This window comes from Apis cerana, linkage group LG10 (genome assembly GCF_029169275.1).
Source record: "Apis cerana isolate GH-2021 linkage group LG10, AcerK_1.0, whole genome shotgun sequence".
In the NCBI taxonomy this organism is placed as follows: Eukaryota; Metazoa; Arthropoda; class Insecta; order Hymenoptera; family Apidae; genus Apis; species Apis cerana.
Genome location: NC_083861.1, coordinates 6,031,617 through 6,050,369, shown reverse-complemented (window position 1 = coordinate 6,050,369; position 18,753 = coordinate 6,031,617). Strand labels below are relative to the sequence as shown.

General features: G+C 24.7%; 3 protein-coding genes across 21 annotated transcripts in view; 1 reads left to right on the top strand and 2 right to left on the bottom strand.

Moving 5' to 3' along the window:
- Window positions 1-9,099, bottom strand: part of LOC107994516 (arfGAP with SH3 domain, ANK repeat and PH domain-containing protein) — a 34,710-nt gene extending 25,611 nt beyond the window's left edge. For 13 of the 19 annotated variants that reach the window (XR_009831604.1, XR_001765339.3, XR_001765341.3 and 10 more), the window contains exon 1: window positions 1,195-3,003. Coding sequence is in view for 13 of the 19 variants with exons in the window: in XM_062080918.1 (XP_061936902.1) it covers window positions 1,195-1,285 (91 nt within the window). In the remaining 6 variants the exon portion in view is untranslated. Of the gene's footprint in view, window positions 1-1,194; window positions 3,004-8,018 lie in introns of those variants that run through there. The other 6 variants (XM_062080926.1, XM_062080927.1, XM_062080928.1 and 3 more) reach the window with 4 other exon arrangements.
- Window positions 9,100-9,111: 12 nt separating this feature from the next.
- On the bottom strand, window positions 9,112-10,090 carry LOC107994518 (small ribosomal subunit protein eS19). Its single transcript, XM_017051480.3, has 3 exons — window positions 9,988-10,090; window positions 9,685-9,755; window positions 9,112-9,547 (listed from the first exon to the last, which is right to left on the bottom strand). Exons 2-3 carry the CDS (start codon window positions 9,753-9,755, stop codon window positions 9,154-9,156), a joined length of 465 nt encoding a protein of 154 aa, XP_016906969.1. The 5' UTR covers window positions 9,988-10,090; the 3' UTR covers window positions 9,112-9,153.
- A 433-nt stretch (window positions 10,091-10,523) lies between these two features.
- LOC107994512 (persulfide dioxygenase ETHE1, mitochondrial) lies at window positions 10,524-18,730 on the top strand. The gene is made up of 6 exons (XM_017051471.3): window positions 10,524-10,659; window positions 11,359-11,503; window positions 15,606-15,791; window positions 16,869-16,957; window positions 18,169-18,379; window positions 18,527-18,730. The coding sequence occupies exons 1-6, from the start codon at window positions 10,525-10,527 to the stop codon at window positions 18,589-18,591; spliced, it is 831 nt and encodes a 276-aa protein (XP_016906960.1). The 5' UTR covers window position 10,524; the 3' UTR covers window positions 18,592-18,730.
- Window positions 18,731-18,753: the final 23 nt, after the last annotated feature.

Below are 18,753 nucleotides of genomic sequence, written 5' to 3'. Positions count from 1 at the left end.
AATGTTTTAAAAAATGAAAAGAGAAATTATTTATTATAATGGAACGTCGAATTTATCTTCTTTTTTTATATACGGAAATGAAATATTTTAATTTTATCTGTATCGATGTATTATTATTAGTAACTTCAAATTGCATGAGTGACTCACGAGATACTTCTTAATACTAACGTTCTTTGAAATCAGCGTGGGTTTAATTTATTGCATTGCAATCTCCATGCTTACGATACAGTAGATTATGCATTTAACACTGTTCGAAGATTTCTAAACATCTATTTATTTGTGCTAAAATGCGATTTAATTGCGAAATTGTATATATAGAGAAAGGTGGAATAATTTTATTTCGTATTACAATCTCTAATTATTGAATTAAGATCACGTGCAAACATTCTTTTTATTTGCGATACTATAATCAATATAATGAAATAGTTGATATGTATAATAGATTTTATTACACTTATATTGATGTAGAACATAAGACAATTATTGCACCTTTTTACACTTATATATGAGAAAGAGAAAGATAGAAAACTACTACAAGTCATTATAAATAAATCTCTTAATGGCAATCTAACGGTATAATAATAAAACACAATCATGCAACTTGTGAAACACAGACACACGATTGAACTGATATTTAAATTACGCGCCATTGCTAATTTTTTACGTTTTTATGCACAATAACGCATGAAAGGCACATAACCTACAAGCAGACTCTTATGCAATAAATCAATATTCCTAACGTCTTATAGAAAAACGAACTTTTTCCTATTTCACTCGCAAGAAATATTTTTTTTCCTTTCACATTTCCAATGAACCGGTCGCTGAAGCGAACGACATAGAAAAAAAAGCTGCCAACAATTCTTAGAATATCTATCTCTTCACATAACTGATACTTTCCAATCCTAATCACGTGACAATTAACCAGCTATTACTATATATCCAAAAAATACTTAAAAATTATATCAAATACTTTCAAATATTAAATCAATTAACATAAAAAAAAAATTTATACGAAATCTTTAAATATTCAATTTTGAAAATCAAATTGTCATAAGGTTAGAATTCTAAAGGTTTAAAATATTTAACTTTTCCTTGCTAAAAAGAACGTTTGTTTCTTTTCATTTCTCGATTGAAATTGCAATTCGATTGAATTTCGATCGAATATCGAAGGATAATCGAATTCTCGCAATTTACCTAGATAGGGCAAGTCGAAGAAGCGTTTCATCGTCGCGATGAAAGTCGTCATCGTGCTGCCCGACTTCTCGTCGCCGACGTTCCCCGGCATACGGAGATCGAGGATTACGAAATCGAGCGTGGAAAGCGCGAAAACAGCGGCCGTTTCTCGGCAAGAAACGGGGGAAACGTTGGAAGAATGAGCCGGAATAGGAACGGAAGATCGTCGCTTCCTTCCGTAGCACGTCGCAAACGAGAATAGACTGCGGTCGCGGCGAGTTGAAAATAGCCGCGTGGAACGTAAATTTTGATCGCGCGCGCGCTTGTGTCGTAAGTCGCGCCGCTAAAGCGGGAAAGTGGGTGACTTACACAGCTCGCTCAGGGTCAAGAGTAAACGAAGAAGACGATGATACTGGGTTAGGCGAGTTCCGTGACGGAGGAAGAGTGTTTAACTCTTTCGTTACGAACCTACTACGAGACTATATTCTTTTTCGAACGAAAAAATATGGAATTCTTTGGCGAGTTTATGGGCCGTTTTTTTTGAAGAAGAGGAGTTTTTTTAAAGTTTATGATTACCGTGTGATTCTTTTTATATCGAAGAAAATGACGGATTTCATATTTTTTGACTGTTGAGAGCATGAAAATATTTTTTGATGAAATTAATATTATAATTTATCGAGATAGAAATGTAATTATTTTTATCACATTATTTTAATTACAATTATTTATATATGTAAAATAAATAGTTAGATACTATAGAATACGTTGTTCTGATATAGAACGAGAGATGAATCGCAAGAGATGTGTCACACGATTAGAAATAAAAATTGTTAGGGTAGATTTGAAACATGATAGAAGCCAAATTTAGAGTGTTCCTATTTCATATTTTCTTGGATAAAGTCTAATGAAACGAAGATGAAATGTTCTTCTAACAAAAAAAGCTTGCATGATATTGTGAATTTTTTTTGAAATATTGAATTGAAGATAAAGAAGAAGTATTTTGAATGAAAATTTTTGTAAATGATTTGTATCTATCTTTGAAACAAAAATGGAATTAAAAATGACGATATCAAAGAAATCAAAATACTCGTTGTGAGATGTTTTATTATAATTAGTGATAACAGATCAGTTATATTGTATTACTGTATTATAAAACTTGCATTGCTTACATCATTCATTTTATTTCATCAAAGATACGTATTGTCATATAACTTTTATTCTTTCATTTTATTTTTAATTATACATTTGATTAATAAAAATGGATTAAATTAAATTAATTAAAATAAAAATATACAATAAATAATTTTCATTATTATTCTGAATCTATATATTTGTATAGATTTTCATATGCAATATAATTTTTCATTTACTTACATTAATATATTAAATTAAATTTTCATTCGTGTTATTTTTCATATTTTATATTCACGAAAATGATTGAAAAGAAAAGATCTATATGAATAGGCTACATAGTGAGATCAGCTCTTTTATTGTCACTTTTTATAGTAGATAGACATATGATTACGTGATTCAAGTCGAATGTGCATACGTTGAAGGTGACCATTTAATGCTTATTGCACTGGAGGACTTCTTATTGTAGGTATTGTAGATATACCAATGTTGCTTGATTAGAGGTTTAAATAGATTGAATTTCTTATATAGACATGAAGATAAAAATTATATATTTTTCACGATTTTGATTAAAATGATTAAAAATTTTAAATGAATTGCAGAATTGAATCGAAGTCTTTTATCCTTATTCCATTATTAATAATTATTGTAAATATATATTTTTCAAATATGCAAGTTCAAAATATAAATTAAATTTTTAAAAAACAAAATTCGAGAATCTCTTATTTCTTTCTCTACCATTAAAATTCCACATTTCTTCAAATCTTAAAATCTCAAAATAAAATAAACCATCTCGATTTTCAGAAAAATTTTTTGAAGTAAATGTATTTCCATTTCTATGTTAAGAAAAAATTACTCGAGAAACAGATTACTTTGATGATCACACGCAGCCTGTGGGAAGTCCTCCAGATCGTTAAGGAGAAGCAGGAGAAAACGAACTGACCCGGAAGCTGGTGGCGCATCAAAGCAGAAGGAAGTGGTCGAGTATAATTTGCAAGAAAGCACCAAGTCTTGAATTGCATCGTAAAAGTAACTTGGTATAAGTGTACAGGTATCGACTTTCAAGGCAAAAGTAACACACACACACACACACACACACACCACACATATACGAGACACGCATTATTTTCTCGAAGATTTTTCCTTTGCCTCGTGCACTCCATTGGAAAGCAATGAAAATCGAATTTCCATCCATGTGGAAATATTTTTGAACGATAATATTGTTTTGAAATAACTTGAAAAGTTTGTGTTTGAAGAAATATCTAATGCCTGTTGCAATATTTATTTTGAATTTGAAATTTTATAGATTTGTGAAATTATGTTATTTAAATTTACATAGGTATAAATTCATTCCAGAACTTATACCACTTAAACTTTTTATTCTTTTCTTATGATACGTATTTCGAAATAATATTTTTACATAAGATAAAGAAAGCAAACAGATTCGTATTCTGCTCATTGTATTTACTATTAATTTATTGAATATAATAAATATACATCGAACATTATTTATTGCCATGATAATAATGTTGCATTTTACGTGCCAATTGTGATAATTTAATCGTTTTATGTTCATGCTATTTATAAATCTCCATTTCTCCGTTTTATAATACTTGAGATGATTTAAGTACAAATTAAATTGAAAATCGATTTTTTAAAATTATCTAATAGAATATTAAATACTCGTAAAATTAATAATAAAACTTAGAAAATAATAATTAACAAAATCTTGAAAAAAAAAAATAAAAACTAAAAATAATATATGCATATTTTATATATATTATTGAAATTTTGCAATATCTTGATTGAAGGAATAAATAAAATGGAATATTATTTGAACTATAAATTTTTTAAAATATAAAAAAAGTATAAATTGCAATTTTAAAATTGATGTTTATCGAAAAATTTATTTGAATTTTATTTATATAGATATTATATCTTTGCCAATAATTTATGATTGTTTTCTTTGTAAATAATATATTTTAGAATATCGAAAAGGTATCGATTATTGCATTAAAGTTATTCGAATAAATAATTCCTTAATTATTTTAAGCACCATTCTTACCTCCATTATTATCATCATGAAGAATACTTATTCTATTAACATTATTATTATTATGGCGTTCCATAAATCAAGTCGATTAAATAAACGACATAAAATACTACCCTATTCTTAGGAAGAAAATAAATAAAATATTATGTAAAAAAAATATACAAAGTGTTTCTAAAGAAGAAGATCTGCTTAATGTGCTTCCTCTTGTTTCAATTTATATAATCTTGTATAATTTTCCATTCGTTCCATGTGATTCGGATAAATTGTTATCAAAACTAATAATTTTTCTTAAACATTTATTAATTATTTATATATAACAGTAATATTGTTATTGTTTAAAAGAATATTTTAATAGAGAATTATAAATATTATAAAATGATTAAGAAATATTGATAAAAAATATTTATCAAATACTATATGTCTTAATTGATATTAATGAAAAATTTTATATTTATTTATTTACTCGAAATAAATATATTTTGTTTAATTATTTATTTTTAACACAAACTAATTTAATTATAAAATTCGAAAAACTTTTGTAAAATAAAAAATAATTGATATTTAGAAACCAATGTGAAATATTTAATATTAAATTTAATAATGAAAATATCTAAACTAAAATATCTAAACTAAAATAAGAGATAGATAATATAATATTAAATTACAATCAACAAGAATCACGTATTTATATGATTACAAATAATCTGATATAAAGATATTTTGTTGGAAAATAAAAAGTGCATTTTTTTCTAACCATTTACATTCTTTAAAGCTATATTTTTTTATCATTCTATTATCATATTTATTATTATATTAATCTATATATTGTTTACATTATATCATTTATTTCATTTCTTTATCACAAATATTTTTTTTAAACAAATTGTTAATTATATAAATTATTTATTTCTAGAATATAATAGAAAATATAATAAAAACTAATTATGATTATATTTTTCTTATCAGCAACCGAAATTTTATTAAAAATCTAAAATAATTTTAATAAATTTTATAACAATAATTATTCACTCAATTAACAATTAATAAATAAGTGAACAAAGTTTTTTGCATTAGTTTCTTACAAATATATATAATATGAATATACTTGATCTGATAATATTTATAATACTTGATCTATAATTTTTTATTTTCTTATCTTTTTCGATTCAATATAATATATATTTATATGTTTATATAATTATTCTTGTATTTTATAAATAATTGTTATTTAATATAATACTTTGTTATAATTTTTATCAAATATTTTTATTGAATGAATATTTTATACTATCGGCTTTAACACCAACCTAGTGTTCTTTTATGAAAAGAAACTTCGGGTTTAGTAATTCCATGCATAAATTCCACTTCCGACTGTGCGGCACACTTTCCGCGCTAAGTTTCATATCTACACTTATTACAAAATACGCCCACGTTTTGATAATATGCAAAGGAGAGGTGTTGCAACGATAAGGTTTGCATTATCAGTGTTTATTGATTGTAATTAAACCTCACGCGTAATCTAATCTAAATATATATAATATACTCGCATTAATATACAACGACCCAGTTTTTAATAAAAAAAATTTAGATCTGATTTAATGATGTTTCGAATAAAAAATTGTTTTAAAATAAAATGGCATATCTTATTAAAAATTAAATATTTTCAAAAAATATTTGGAAAAATTTTCATTATATAATATTTTGAATAAAATATTTAAATTTATTGTAATTTTTATAATAATAAAATTACGTATATATATTTTTAAATTGATAGTTATAATTTCTTTTATATTGTAAAAAAATGTTTACCAAAATAAATTCCGTAACCTACAATTTAATAATATTCAATGCCAGGAAAATATAAAAATGAAAAAATTTTTTTTATCTTTCAATGAGTATTTCATATGACAATTAACATAATTTTGTAATTATACGAAAATTATCGTAAATGTTTAAAAATAATTTATATTGCATATAAAAAAAATAAAATCTTATCGTAAACCATTGACATTAAATATTATAGTATTTTACTATTGATTTTAAATATATTATAATATTTTTAAATATTAACAAAGCAATTTTCATGTATTTTCTTATATATAAATTAAAATAAAATATTTTTTATAACAAAATACTTCTTAAGACGCGTGAAAAAAACTTAAGCTATAAACAAACATGGTGGACAATCGAAAGAATATGTCGATAATGTCTATGCGTGGAACTGCATAAGCACTTCGATTCGAACAGCCATCGTGAAAATTTTCATGACCTCGGATAACTTGGAAACGGATGCCGTAGTTCAAGCTAATATACGTTACTTTTGCTAAATAGCGCAAACCGCAAGAATTACGGTGGCTTTTAAATTACAAAAGGCTCTCGCAACAACATTCCTCACCGATAATTACGTTGGCACATTACGATTTCTTATTACAAAAGTTCTATTATTTGCATCTTCATGAATTGCATGAAAAATTTTTTCTTTCTAACGAAATATAGTTAAGAATATATTAATATTTGGACACCGCCTTATTTTTGAATTTGTATATAAAAGAATTATTTAAATTTGAAGTAAAAGATTTATTATGGTTTTCAAATACATAAAGAATCTTTTTATTATATCGAAGAAATTATAATTAAATGTTTAAAATGTAATTATCAAATAAAAAATGTAAATTGCAAACTTTGTAATATGAAACTTTTCTTTTTTTTTCAAATATTATATATAAAATATATAATCTTTCATGATATCCAAATATTAGTATTTATAAAAAAATATCTAAATTATTTAAAAAAAATGCTATTGCAAAGAAGAAAATCATTGTTATTTAAGAAAAGACTTTATGTATTTATTTATAAATTGTATATATGAATATATGAATAGTTTATATTTTCATGTGTTATAAATAATATAATATTTATATATAAAAAGATTATAATAAATAATCTTTTTAGATACAATGAAATAAATTCAGAAATAATATGATATTTGTGAATGTTAATGTAATTATTAAGTTAATATATATTTACATTTTATAAATTCTAACGTGCTTTCGTTATTCTACTAATTAATCCGATTCAAAATCCTCGTATACGTAACGTTTAATCGTAAGAAATGGATACACGCAATACTGCGAAAATACACTGTCATCGATCAGTAAACCTGTATATTGTATGGCCGAGGAAATGATAAACATTCCTTGTTTCCGGCAATCTGAACGATCCAATACCTGTACGATTAAAAATTCCTTCTAAATCACTATTTTCTTCTAACCTTACGCGGATGAAATTCAATAATGACGGCATGTTTGCGTACGTTACCCAAACTGGAAATTGCGAATCGACTGTAAGTGATATTTACATCATCAATATGCGGAAACTGATAGATTTGCAAGCCAAAAAAATCACAATAAAAGTTGCATGCACTATTGAAGAGTTCCGTAAGAATTTAATGTAATGCGTATTACATCAAAAAATCATTACATCAATCACGTTTATATCATAGATATATAAAACATCTATGAAACGATTGTGAAACGCCCACGCATTGAAACACGCGCTCGACCACCGATCAGAACTTCTGTAAGGTTACGTTTGGAAATGCGAAACAAGAGAAAATTTGATTTGATTCGTTTAAAAACGGAAATTATACAAAAAGATTTACCTCTTCGAGAGATGTGATTGTCTGTCTGCATTGTGGCATCCGCGAGACGAAGGTAGACGTGGTGGGTGAATTATAATCCTCCCTCGTCTCCTCGACGAACTCGCTTACGGCGATTAGGCCCGGCATTTTTTCTCTCTTTCCACCTATATTGGCCGGAATGATGGAGATCCCCAAAAATTTTTTCACCGGTTTAGCACTTAGTGCCGTTACACTCACTTCACTCTAACACTACTCACTTCACCGTTTCTCCCGTGTGCACCATAAATTCCGCGGGAGGGCTGTCACTTTCTGTCTCCTCCCAATGCCGTTTCCCGTGACGCACGGTAAACGTCGTCCCGGTGCGACGAACGGACCCAGAGAGGAGCGTCGACGGGAGGGGGGAAGGACACAAAGAGAAAGAGAAGGAAGGGGGTTGAAAAGAGAAAGAGAGAGAAAGAAACTTCAAGCACACGGTCTGTCTTCTCTACCAGCGAGAGACACTTGCGCGGCACGATTATTTCTTTAACATTTTGATCGCTCGAAGTTTCCCGCAGTGGCCGCGAGGAAACATATTTCACACTTTTCCTATCTTCGCGCGATTCACGCTGCATACACACTTTTACGCGCGTACGCGGCTGCGTCCTATAAAAATCTTTTTACACCTACTCACCACTCGATCTAAAATCAACCTGATCGGTGCCGAAACGTTTTCGTTCACGGTCAAAGTTTTACTGAGGCGGCGCTGTATACACTTATACCTTCACCATTAAATTTATGGTTATATAGAAAGTCATTCGCATCAAATTCGACAGTGCTGCTATCTTACGATTTTATTGCAATTCATATTTTTGCTTATGAATGTTGCAATACGTATATATATTTACTTATATTTAGATTAAATACATTTAGATATAAAATACATAATCATAAATTATAAATTTATATTTCTTATTTTATCTATTTATAATTAAAAATTTTCTCAATTATGATAATTTATAAGTAATTAAAAAAATAATAGCACATTGTCTTGTGACATTTATGTTATTTGTTATCATTAAATTATTTAAAATTTCTAAAATTAACTTATAATAGTAGAATAAATAAAATTTGAATATAAATGTACGATTTTTTAATTTTTATTATAGAAATAAAGAAATTAGAGAACAAGAGTTTCTTGTAACTTAAGTTGTTTTTTGCTTTTTGCTTTGACTTGGGCAGCAATGCGATCTAAATCTCTACGGCCTTGACTGGTAAGTTTACGTCCACCAACTGGAGATTTTTCAATGAGTTTAAGTTGTTCCAAGCTCTGAAGAGCTTTGCGAGCAACACCACCTGCTGATCGACAGAAATGGCTAGGATGAGTACCATTACGTTTGCGTCCTCCAAAAATTTTTGTTACTGCTCCAACACCAATTGGACTTCGAATATAAATATGACGAACTAAAGCAGCACATCTAATATAATACCAATCTGGATCATATGGAGCAAGTTCCTTGAATCGCGCAGATTTTACAATATCTACCCATTCTGGAACTCGCATTTTACCTGTCCTAAAATTTCCAATAAATTAAATAGTTAGACATTTAAAAAAATTAAGAATATATATTTCGTTATTTATTTACAACACTTTTTGAAATGAAAACTTTTTTGAGGTTATGTATCCGGTAGTATAAAAACAATTGCTCACTTTTTCAAGAACGCGGCAAAAGCTTTTACGAATTTGTGCTGATCAACGTCCTTAAGCGTTACGGAAGGCATCTGAAAGAAAAATTATACATAAATTTAAGATTAATATTGCAAATATTGTACACTTAAAACACACGTGTATTAGAATAACAAATATAATGGAATCGAATCAAAATGCATCGTACACGTAAAAATATATATACATATTGTATAAACTATATTAACTATTTTGAATCATAATTTGTACTATCTTTTTTCTAAAATAATATGTTAACTTAATAGAAAAACTAACTAAAGTACACACCTTTCTTCGAAAGCTAGCCGGAAAGAGATTGTTAAAGATGGTGCTAGAAGCAAACTACAAAATGGCTGTACTAACAGGAAACGACCAAAAAATTTTAATACATAGAAATGAATCTTGATTAAATTATATTTATCATTTATTTATAATTATATGGAATTTAAGTATTTATTTATAAATGTAATCTTGATTTAAAATTTATAAAGTTTATTATTTTTTATTGTTATATAATATAACAAAAAATAAATTATAAATTAATTTTATTTTTATACATGAAAATACTGCATTCATTTTTCATTTCATGTATATATATATATACATATATATATGATGTCATATGTTATATATGATGTTATATATGCATTAGTAAAAGATAGACTTAGTATCTAATCAAGATAATACAATTAAGAAAATGATTTTTGTTTTTATCGTTGCATTATTTTAATATTAACAAGCATCAAGTTCTTACAGTGCTATTGATTGTGATGTGAAGATATGTTATTTTAGACATTAAATAACATAATCGTTTATATTTTAAATATGTTGAAGAAATTGTGTCAACAATATCTAAATTTTTCAGTTGTTAAAAATAATTTAATTATTATGAATTCTTGTGTTAAATGTGCACCGCTAACAGAACCAATCCCGTTTTCAAAAGATTTTTTGTTTCGTCAAGTAAGTCAATAACTGCGCAAGTAACGTTCCACTTGTGTATGTATTTGTTCATGTATTTCATTATCACAATTATAGCGACATCTAGTGATTTATCACATAAATACTAATATTTTTAAGAAATCAATTTTTAATTGCATATTTTTTTCTTTTTTATTTAATTAACTTATAATTTATATAAATCATATTATATTAAATGATAATATTATACATTATATCAAATTTATTATATTAATTCATTTATTTTATAAAAATATAAAAATATATGTATATAAATAATATTTTTATGATATTAACAATATTTTAATAATATTTTAATAATATTGGAAAGTTAAAATATTTTTTAATATAAAAAAAAATAAAATAGAATATTCAACTATCAATCAATCATAATTTATCAAGTACATTAGATTATTTAAACTGGAAATTATTACACATTCCAATAGTTAATATTACATTTAATATTTTGCCGTAAAAAACAAAAAATTAACGTATTTTAATATTATCGATGATTTAATATGTTATCAAAATATGTATATTACTGTAAACAATTATATTTTATTGATTTAATAATAATATATTATTTAATAATTCTTAATTAATTTAATTTTATTGTAATAAAAAATATTTTTGCTAATAGCATAAAACTTATAAAAATTTTTTTAATCTTTTTTTTTAACAAATTTTAATTAAAATTCTTAGATGTTCGATCCCACATCCTGCACATATACTTATCTATTGGCCGATATCAACGATAAAACAGCGATTTTAATTGATCCGGTCATTGAATGGGCAGAACGAGATAAAACTATTATTGAGGAATTGGGATTAACATTAAAATATGCTAGTAAGTTGAGAATATAATTACGTTTGCATAGAAAATATTCATTCGCTATTGTTTGAAATTCGTGGAAAATAGGATGATTTTTTTCCTAAAAAAAAAAAAAAATAAAATGAATCTATGGAATATATTTTTTCAAGCAAAAAAAATTTTATTTAAAAAAAAAAAAAAGAAAATTATTCAAAGGAAATATACTTTCGCTTAGAATAAAATTTAATATTTTTAAATTTTTATAATCATAAATTATTCTGTTTTTACGATACATATTTAAAATAAAACTTATTTTTATTCTTGAAAATAACAATTATCTAAATGTTTATAAAATCTGTTAAATGAAAATGTATTAACGCAATATTATATATTTTTAATTTTCAATATATATACCATTTATCCAAAAATGATACCAGTAATATTTTCGAACTAATTGCATTTGATTGCCATGTAAATGATTATATTAGCTTTTAATTAATCATTGTGATATGCTCTTTTGAATTATGTCGATATATGAATTTATATTTATTTGGTGTGAATGTATACTAATATTAGAGGATCGTAATGAAATTTAATCAGTTGAAGTTTAATCAAACATTATCAAATAAATCGCATGTTTTCGTTTTAATGAAAAATGATTTCTCATATGTTTAATGAAGAAAAATATTTACAATTAAGAGACTCGAAAAGGAGTACATATAGAATATTTCCAATAAATAAAAATTTCTTTATATTCAAAACAAATAAATAAATATATGAAAAAAAGATTAGGTAATAATTTTTTATATCAATTATTATTTTTTTTTCTTTTTTAATATATTTCAAATTAATGTGTCATATCAAAACCGCATTGATATATCAAAACAAGAAACAATAAATCAATAATTAAATCTATTTAATGTAAGATATGATAAAAAATGATAAACAACATAAATTCTTGAAATTAAAATTTAATATTAGTTTTTATCATCTTATTAAATTCAATTATTAGTTAAAATGTAGAGTGTAATATAGAATAACATTTTAAAAAAATTATTTTTTTTAAAAATTATTTTCTTATAAGTTTATAATATTATAGTATAATATATATTTTTCATTAGACATCTCAACTTTACAAGTTTTAACATTACAACTTCTACATTTCTTCTGAGGTTATTAAATTATTTTCAACAAGATTTTCATTTTATTTTATAAAAAAGCATATTATATCTTAAAGTTTGTTTTAATAAACTTTAATAAAAGATAACACCAACAGAATTTATATTATTTATCAATTCAAATAATTACAATTCAATATTACTTTTTCTAAAACTTATTTTGCTGTAAATTTATAATATTATAAAATATAATTTGTTTTCCATGGAATCTGGCAATCTTATAAAGCTAAATTTTTTCTAAAATCCATCTCAACCTTATTATGATTTTTAATTTACATCTACATCTACATTAAATTACATAATTACATCTACATCTACATTAAATTATTTTCAACTTAATCACGATTTTGAGTTTAACTTTGTATATACTGAAAAAAGCGCAAATCGTATCAAATCTTTGTAATGCTATGCGTATAAGTATATTATTCAATGAATTCGTTTTAACTACATTGAACAAATAACTAAATTAACCATCAATTGTTTCAATCTGATTACACAGAAGAAATATAAATTAAAGAGCACGAAACTGTAGACCGATTTAATGTACCGCGTTGATATATCATCCCATACAATAGAGTTAAAAACGTTCTCGTCGGTTAAAACTTCTTAACTGGAGTCTATTGAGCGCGAACATATCGATAATTCAATAATTTAATGAAGTGCAAGTATTATTAAGGAAACCGTGCGCTTAATTGTTCAAATTGCCACTCGAAGTCTTCCATTCGAAGTAAAGCGTAAAAGTTCACTTGAAAACATTAATTATATGGCTATCGGCTTATTGAAAAAAGCCAAAGCGTAGTTTATACACATACGAATTATTTCATGTAATTGGGCGAAGCTATGTGTATTTTTGATAAGAATTTGAAGTAGAAAAAGAAAACTTTAAAAGAGGGAAATTAAAAGGTATTGTTATGTTACTCTTATATATTAATGGATATTGGTATTTTATTTGACGTAAAAAAACAATTTAGAGAGTTAAATTAAATGATATTATGTTTTTCCTGTTTTAAATTGTTTTTATGTATTGTGAATATTGGAGTTTTATTGATATAATTGTAAAACGCAATTGTGTTCAATGGTTTTATTTAATGGAATTTTTGCATGAATTCATTACCATTTTTCGTCATAAAAGCAGTCACATATTGGATTAGATGAAGATTAAACTGAATAACTTATGAAATATTTTAATTTCTTTAATAGAGTATAATAAGCACTTTTTATCTTTACAATCCTTTCCACGCTTCCAAATAATTTTTAAAGTATAAAAATATTCAGAAAATATTGTTCAAAATGTTCAAGATATTGTTCAAATATTTATTCTTAAACAATACATATTAATTAATAATTAAAATTGAAATATATTATATACGCGCTGAACAAAAAGATTAAATACGATGATCATAGCGAACATATCTTCAATCCAACGATTATGAACCTTTATTTAAATAATTTGTAAATATCTTGTAATTATGTATTAACGGATTATCATGGAAGTAATTCAATTTTACTCTTATAGATAATTAAATTTTCTAATCGGACGAGAGAATTAGTGCTAATTTAATTAATCGTTGTTTATAAACATGATACAACGTTATGAAGTGAAAACAGAGTCGTTATGATAATAAAGTGATCAGTGATATCTATGTTTTATTAATAAAGTTAAAATATCGTATTATTTTATTTACACGTATATATCTTGTTACATATAAATCAATGAAAAAATTATTTAGAAAAAAACAATAAAATATAAAATAATTATGAAAATGCATATGGTTTAAAAATTTTTTTGACCAGAAGATATAAATTTTTAAGTTTCCTTTTGCAAAGAATTATCTAAATATACTAAAATTTAATCAATATATTTAAATTCATCTAGCTAAGAATAAATATTAATAAAAAATTAAAAACATGATACAGCTTAATTGTGTAAAACATTATATTATGTAACGTATACACTTCTGTTCAAAAGTATGACGACATTCATCATTCTCAATCATATTTCGCTTTGAAAATTGTGCTTATGAATGATCGCTTATTTTTTTTTATATATATTTTAATACGCTTTAAATATTCTAATTGTATCAATGTATATAATTAAATTATTTAAATATTTATTAGATGCTTATATATCTATGATGCATCTTCATTGTACATAATTTCATTTTTACATCTTCAATCCGCTTTTCAGGCTTGATTCTCCTCATTGCGCGATGCCTCATATGCCTGCTGCCATATATGCTTCTGAGTTTTCTTTGTTTATTATCCAAATTTCCACATACAGTGATAAAATAGTAAGATGAATGTATATATAAATGAAAAAAAATATATTTATTATTCATGGCATAGGTAAGATATTTTATGGATTATTTATAGAATATAATATACTTACATGATAAAAACAAAATATATGAAGTTTAAGGAAATTCATTAATTATTTCATAACTTCTTCCAGATATTATTATAATCAAGCAAATGAAGACCATAGACGAAAAATTTAATAAATCTAAGATTCCACTATACAATAATTTTATTTTACACACATACATATATATATATACACACAGATAAATAATCGTTTATTATAAAAATTCGAAAACGTGACATTATTAAATCTTCCAACTGTCCTCATGCTTTTGAACGAGATTTTTACATAAAAATAATATTTTCTTATTACGTGCCATTTTTTCCTGTTATGTAACTTTCTCCCCGAATTTTGCAAAGCGCGTGTTACGATTTAATTGAAAAACTTAATCGAAATAATTCTTTCTCATTTACGTATGTATTATTAATCATTACGAATATATTAATGAAAATATCTGAAAGCTTTGAATGCGAGAAGCGAACCCCACTGAGTAAAATTTTAATATTAAAATGAATTTTGAGAAGGATGGCCGCCGGCCAATGAAAAGCATTTGTGATGACCGATAACCTCTCCCCGTATGGGTAAATGCCTTTTGCAGTAAATACGCATATGCACGCTGATCATATCACCGGAACAGGAAGGCTCAAGTGTTTGTTACCTGGTTGCCAGTCAATGATATCACGTAGCAGCGGCGCTAAGGCTGATATACTCTTGAATCCGGATGACCAAATATGCTTCGGCAGGCATAATTTACAGGTGCTTCCTACACCCGGACATACCGAAGGTCAGATATTTTTTTCTTTCTCTTTTTTTTCATTACTTTAGAAGTACTTACTCGTGCTTAAGAATGTGTTATACAGAGTGTTGATATATTCGTGGGACAAGTTTGAAGAGTCTTTTCTAAGAAGCTAAAACAAAAATAAAAATTGGTTAAGTAAAAATATCAATTGAAATTATTATTAAGCAATTTAAGCTTGCATTGAATAAGAGGAAAGAGAGCAAGAGTAAAAACAGTCTTACTCTCTTTCATATGAATATATTAACACGTTGTACATACACTGTTATTTATAAATATACCTGATCCTTTTGATTTATTATCATAATGATATATATAATGATAACAATGATACATTAATGAAATATTAATAAACAATATAAATTAATGATGAACTTATAATTGAAAATAATAATTGAATATATTATCATTTTATAGAATTAATATTTTGTAATCAATTTATTAATTAAATTAATTATAGGTAATTATTTTATCTATATTGAAGTATATTAATTAAATTAGTACACGAAAAATTTGTTTCTGATATTATATTATTACATTTTTAATAATACATATAACATAAGATATAAATATTTATTAGAAGAAATAGATCTCATTGAATCAATATATTTATTTATTATTATTAATTTATTATGTTTTTTTTATTTTTTGTTGTTTTTAAGATATAGATAAAATATTTGTTTATTTTGATATTTTGGCAACATTATTTTATTTTATTAATGTTCAATATGATGCCATTCTACTATGCTACTATTATATATTTCATTTGCAATAATATAATATTTTATATTGATGATGTATGAATTTGTTTTTACTTTATTTGTATTTATTTGTGTCTTCTTATTTTTACCTAGTTTTATTAAAGTTTTATCACATTTAAAATATTAAACTACACCAGAAATGATAAAAAACAGGAACTGATCGATAAAACTTATATCATTACATTTATATTTATTAAATCTTGTATTTTAATATTATACATTTTAAAACATCAAATTTTCAATGAATTTATTTTTCAGTATAATACCATGTAAGCTTATAATCGATAAATTAATATTTTAATAGGTTGTGTTACTTATGTCTGCTACGAACAAGGCATTGCATTTACTGGCGATGCACTTTTAATACGTGGATGTGGACGAACAGATTTCCAGGTTTGTAAATAAAAAGATTTTTTTATAATAAATTTAAATTTGGAAAAAATATTGCAAAGATTTTATTGGAAATAAATATAAAAATATATAGAAATATTCTTTATTCTATTTAATTAATTTTTTCGATTAATTATTTTAAAATGACTTGTAAATAAAAAAAAATTTAGAGGAATTTTTTAAAATTTTTTCTTCGAATTTTATAATTTCGAAAAAAACTAATGTTTTACTTGAATCTATTTATTATCTATTTTTATAGATTTTATTTCATAATTATTAAATTTATATTTATATTTGATATATTTCATTGACGCAATCGTTAAATCGAAGAACGTTAAAAACGTTCTAAATATCGTATTTTATGGAACATTTAATTTATGAACCGCAAGGGATGGTAGAGAGCGTTCAATCTTAAAATCTGGCGACGATGGATACTTCATACGGAAAGTGCTGACGTAAAATTATGTATGTTCAATATTGTATGTGATAACTTCTGCGTATTATGCATCATTTATTTAGAACCTAATAATTTTAAAAGTGTCATATCGTTGATATTTATTTAAATAAAATATTAATTTATATTTTTGTATTATTTTTTTATTTTATAGATTTATTTATATTATATCAATCGATGATATTTAATTAAATTTTCAAAAATACAGATTAAAATATAACAGCAATTTTCTAGATTAAATTGCACTTCATTAATTTATAAATTCCAATTATTTCAAATGAATTTGATTAATTATTGATTTCTTAAATTTATAAAAATATTATATTTTTTAATAAATAAATAGAATGACTAAAAAAAAATGAAAAGCTAAAATATTCACAGATGCACCCAATCTTGCCAAATAAATATATGTACCATTATTACAGAGAAGATAAGATAATTATGAAATGTCTTTCCAAACAAACTTCTATCTTCATCGCTAGAACTTGTGCAATTATTATAATTAAAATTTTTATTTCCAATCTTATTATTTATATTTCTTAATATGAATTTTTTAGATTAATAGACAAATTGTCTGTTCTTTTCGAAAGCTGTATTAAATTTTTTCCATATAAAAATTTAAATTTGAATAAAAAATGAATATAAACAGAACGTTTAATCAGTTCTCAATCTATTATTAATGTTTCTAATATAATTTAAAATTTAATTAATTCTTAGTATAATTTAAAAATAAATTAATTTTTATTTTTATTTATTATAGGGTGGATCATCAGAGATTTTATATAAATCAATTCATTCAAAAATCTTTACATTGCCACAAAATTTTAAACTATATCCAGCTCATGATTATTGTGGCAGAACGGTAACTACGGTGGCTGAGGAGAAGATTCTTAATCCGAGATTATCTAAATCACTAAATGAATTTGTGAACATAATGAATAATCTTAATCTGTCTTATCCAAAAATGATAGGTATGTTAATTCGTTTACGTATTATATATTTAAAGCATTATATAATTTTCAAAGTTTTATTTGAAAATCACGACAAAGCTTGATATTTCTGTAACTACTACTACTTTTTAAACTTTTATAAGCATAAAATTTTGTTTACCCTTTTAGATAAAGCTTTACCGGCTAATAAAGTTTGCGGATTATATGAAGTTCACGAGGAACAGAAACCATGAAGAGATGAACTCTTCTGTGGTATTTTTACGTTCATCGATCGACCGATGTTAATTCAATTTTTTCGTTTTATGTAAAATAATAGTTTATAATAAAAGGAATTTAATTATATAATAAACATAAAAAAAAATTTAAGAAAAACGCGCATATATTATTCTTAATTT